A 5,000-nucleotide genomic window follows, 5' to 3' on the forward strand; every position below is an offset into this window, starting at 1 on the left:
GTACTAGAGGTAGTATTACACTACACACCCTGCAGAGGATGGCTGAGAAGTACATACTAGTAGTAGTACTAGTAGTAGTAATATAGTAGTAGTACTAGTAGTGTTAGTATTATGATAGAAGTTGTAGTATTTTAGTAGTATAAGTAGTAGTAGTAGTAGTAGTGCTGGTTGTAGTAGTAGCAGTAGCAGTAAGAGCAGTATGATAGTTGTAGTAGTGTTATAGTAGTAGAAGTGGTACTAGTAGTAGCAGCAGTAGCAGTAGTACTATAGTAGTAGTAGAAGTACTTACTGTGTACTCCCCAGGGTTGGAGCAGATATAACCATCCTCAGAGAGAGGGAGGTGGAGTACAACTCAGACCGGAAGTCCAGAAAGATCACTGAAGTTCTGGTGCGGAAGGTTCCAGATGACCAACAGGTGACCTCAATCATCCATCCCTCATCATCCATCTTTCATCATCCATCCCTCATCATCCATCACCTATCATCCATCCATCATCTATCATCCATCCCTCATCATCCATCTATCATCATCCAGCCATCATCATCCATCCCTCATCATCCATCATCTATCATCCATCCATTATCTATCATCATCCATCCATCATCATCCATCATCTCGTGTATATATTGTAATAATGTAGTATATAAAGTAGTAATGTAATGTATATAGTAACAATGTAGTATGTTTAGTAGTAATGTAGTATATATAATAGTAATTAGTGTATATAGAAGTAATGTAATATATATGATAGTAATTAGTGTATAAAGTAGTAATGTAGTATATATAGTAGTTATTGAATATATATATAGTAGTAATGTAGTGTGCATATAGAGTAGTAATGTAGTGTACGTATAGTAATAATGTAGTATATATAGTAGTTATGTAGTGTATTGTGTGTCGTACTGCTGCTATTATTTGACGTAGTATTCCTTGCTGTGTCGTCTCTGTCTGGGGGGTCAGTTCCTGGACCTGCGGGTGGCGGTCCTTGGGAACGTGGACTCTGGGAAGTCCACCCTGCTCGGGGTCCTGACCCAGGGGGAGCTGGACAACGGGCGTGGCCGCGCCCGCCTCAACCTCTTCAGACACCTCCACGAGATCCAGACCGGGCGCACCTCCAGCATCAGCTTTGAGATCCTGGGCTTCAACAGCAAAGGAGAGGTACTCAGCTCACACTGAATCAGAGCACACCTTTTCACCTCACACTGAATCAGAGCACACCTTTACACCTCACACTGAATCAGAGCACACCTTTTCACCTCACACTGAATCAGAGCACACCTTTTCACCTCACACTGAATCAGAGCACACCTTTACACCTCACACTGAATCAGAGCACACCTTTTCACCTCACACTGAATCAGAGCACACCTTTTCACCTCACACTGAATCAGAGCACACCTTTTCACCTCACACTGAATCAGAGCCCACCTTTTCACCTAACACTGAATCAGAGCGCACCTTTTCACCTCACACTGAATCAGAGCGCACCTTTTCACCTCACACTGAATCAGAGCGCACCTTTACACCTCACACTGAATCAGAGCGCACCTTTTCACCTCACACTGAATCAGAGCGCACCTTTTCACCTCACACTGAATCAGAGCGCACCTTTACACCTCACACTGAATCAGAGCGCACCTTTTCACCTCACACTGAATCAGAGCCCACCTTTTCACCTCACACTGAATCAGAGCGCACCTTTTCACCTCACACTGAATCAGGTCACACTTAACCAGATCACACTGAATCAGATCACACTTAATCAGAGCACACTTAACCAGATCACACTTAGTCAGATCACACTGATTCAGATCACACGTAATCAGATCACACTTAATAAGGGCACACTTAATCACATCACACTTAGTCAGCTCACACTGAATCAGAGCACACCTTTTCACCTCACACTGAATCAGAGCACACCTTTTCACCTCACACTGAATCAGAGCACACCTTTTCACCTCACACTGAATCAGAGCACACCTTTTCACCTCACACTGAATCAGAGCCCACCTTTTCACCTCACACTGAATCAGGTCACACTTAACCAGATCACACTGAATCAGAGCACACTTAACCAGATCACACTTAGTCAGATCACACTGATTCAGATCACACGTAATCAGATCACACTTAATAAGGGCACACTTAATCACATCACACTTAGTCAGCTCACACTGAATCAGAGCACACCTTTTCACCTCACACTGAATCAGAGCACACCTTTTCACCTCACACTGAATCAGAGCACACCTTTTCACCTCACACTTAATCAGAGCACACCTTTTCACCTCACACTGAATCAGAGCACACCTTTTCACCTCACACTGAATCAGAGCACACCTTTTCACCTCCCACTGAATCAGAGCACACCTTTTCACCTCACACTGAATCAGAGCACACCTTTTCACCTCACACTGAATCAGAGCACACCTTTTCACCTCACACTGAATCAGAGCACACCTTTTCACCTCACACTGAATCAGAGCCCACCTTTTCACCTCACACTGAATCAGGTCACACTTAACCAGATCACACTGAATCAGAGCACACTTAACCAGATCACACTTAGTCAGATCACACTGATTCAGATCACACGTAATCAGATCACACTTAATAAGGGCACACTTAATCACATCACACTTAGTCAGCTCACACTGAATCAGAGCACACCTTTTCACCTCACACTGAATCAGAGCACACCTTTTCACCTCACACTGAATCAGAGCACACCTTTTCACCTCACACTTAATCAGAGCACACCTTTTCACCTCACACTGAATCAGAGCACACCTTTTCACCTCACACTGAATCAGAGCACACCTTTTCACCTCACACTGAATCAGAGCACACCTTTTCACCTGACACTGAATCAGAGCACACCTTTTCACCTCACACTGAATCAGAGCACACCTTTTCACCTCACACTGAATCAGAGCACACCTTTTCACCTCACACTGAATCAGAGCCCACCTTTTCACCTCACACTGAATCAGGTCACACTTAACCAGATCACACTGAATCAGATCACACTTAATCAGAGCACAATTAACCAGATCACACTTAGTCAGATCACACTGATTCAGATCACACGTAATCAGATCACACTTAATAAGGGCACACTTAATCACATCACACTTAGTCAGATCACACTGAATCAGAGCGCGCTTATTAAGATCACACTTAATCAAATCACACTTAATCAGATCAGACTCAATCAGATCACACTTAATCAGATCACACTTATTCAGATCACACTTAATCAGATCACACTTAGTAAGATCACACTTAATCTGTAAGGGATGGTTGCTCCCCAAAGTATTTTAAAGCTGCTGTAAGAGAGAGTCTCCCCCTAAGGTCTTTAAAGCTGCTGTACGAGAGAGTCATATCGAGAGACAGCAGCAAGATTTAGAAATAAACACCTGATAAAAACACCCTTTCTCTCCCACATTGAGAAGTGTTGCAAGTCATGCTGCAGCATTTCACTCGCTAATTGCTAAAGGCTTGGCCAATACTAACAAAATACACATCAATTATAGCTCTTAGAACATTATCTGTAGCACCTATAATAATACTAGTATATATTACATCTAAAGTAAAGCACCTTTAAATAATATTAGTTTATATATTAAATCGAACATACAGCACCTTTAATAATACTAGTCTATATTAAAACTTGCCTTAGGCACCATTAATAACACTAGTATATATATATATTAAATGACCTACAATGTTTGTGTGCGTAGGTGGTGAACTACAGTGATTCACGTACGGCAGAGGAGATCTGTGAGAACTCGTCTAAGATGATCACCTTCATGGACCTGGCGGGCCACCACAAGTACCTGAAGACCACCATCTTCGGCCTGCTCAGCTACGGACCCGACTTCGCAATGCTGGTGGTCAGCGCCAACACCGGCATAGGTCTGTCTCTCTGCCTGTCTGTCTGACTGTTTGTCTGTCTGTGTGACTGACTGTCTGTCTGTGATACTGTCTGTCTGTCTGTCTGTCTGTCTGTCTGTCTGTCTGCTTCCCCCTGGGCCCCGCTGTAGTCCCGGGCCCCTGAGCTGCGTAACGCTGGGGTCCCAGTCTGGTGTAAGTGGATCATGGGGATGAATGATCTCTTGAACTACTTTCCAAAGCCGTGGTTCCATCTGGTTTGGCCCAGCGTGTCATGCAGGCGTCCTCATGAGACACATGCACTCTTCCGAATTATTATTCACTATTTAGAAATTGTTTTTTGTAAATATTACTTATTTTATTTCGCTTTTTTAATTATTGTACCGTGGGTCAGAGACAAACGCAATTTCAATTTCTCTATCTGTCTTGCAAGCATTTTGGAATTGACAATACAGACTTTGAACTTTGAACTTTTCAACTCTGAGACCCTTAAAGAAACGCTTGAGGTCTGCTGTGGAAACAACCTTCACGATAACGTCAGCTCCGTGGTTGGTTTACGTCCGCGTCTGAGACGAGAAGTGCTGAGCTGAACCCAGACTAACCGCAGCCCCCCTCCTGCTGCTAGCGGGGACCACCCGGGAGCACCTGGGCCTGGCCCTGGCCCTGAAGGTGCCCATCTTCCTGGTCCTGAGCAAGGTGGACCTGTGCTCCCGCTCCACGGTGGAGCGGACCCTGAGGCAGCTGGAGCGCGTCCTGAAGCAGCCGGGCTGCAACAAGGTGCCCTTCCTCGTGACCGGGCCCGACGACGCCGTCACCGCCGCACAGCAGTTCACACAGTCCACCAGGTACTGGGAACACTGGGAACACTTACTGGGAACACTGGGAACACATATTGGGAACACTGGGAACACATATTGGGAACAATGGGAACACATATTGGAAGACTGGGAATACAGGGAACACATATTGGGAGACTGGGAACACTTGGAACACACACAGGGGACACATTCTCCGAGACTGGGAGCACATACTTGGAGACTGGTATCACTGGGAACACAGACTGGGAACTCATACTGGGAACACTGGGAATACATGCTTGAAG

General features: G+C 44.9%; 1 protein-coding gene across 1 annotated transcript in view; it reads left to right on the forward strand.

Moving 5' to 3' along the window:
* LOC307071139 (GTP-binding protein 2-like) overlaps positions 1–5,000 on the forward strand; it is a gene marked incomplete at its 5' end in the record, with an annotated part of 10,999 nt that overhangs the window by 2,395 nt on the left and 3,604 nt on the right. Inside the window, 4 exons of the mRNA XM_079730039.1 lie at positions 304–415; positions 962–1,159; positions 3,748–3,922; positions 4,524–4,743. Coding sequence (XP_079586165.1) covers positions 304–415; positions 962–1,159; positions 3,748–3,922; positions 4,524–4,743 — 705 coding nt within the window. The remainder of the gene's footprint in view (positions 1–303; positions 416–961; positions 1,160–3,747; positions 3,923–4,523; positions 4,744–5,000) is intronic.

Source organism: Pollachius pollachius (genome assembly GCF_949987615.1).
Source record: "Pollachius pollachius genome assembly, chromosome: 2".
NCBI classification, from domain to species: domain Eukaryota; kingdom Metazoa; phylum Chordata; class Actinopteri; order Gadiformes; family Gadidae; genus Pollachius; species Pollachius pollachius.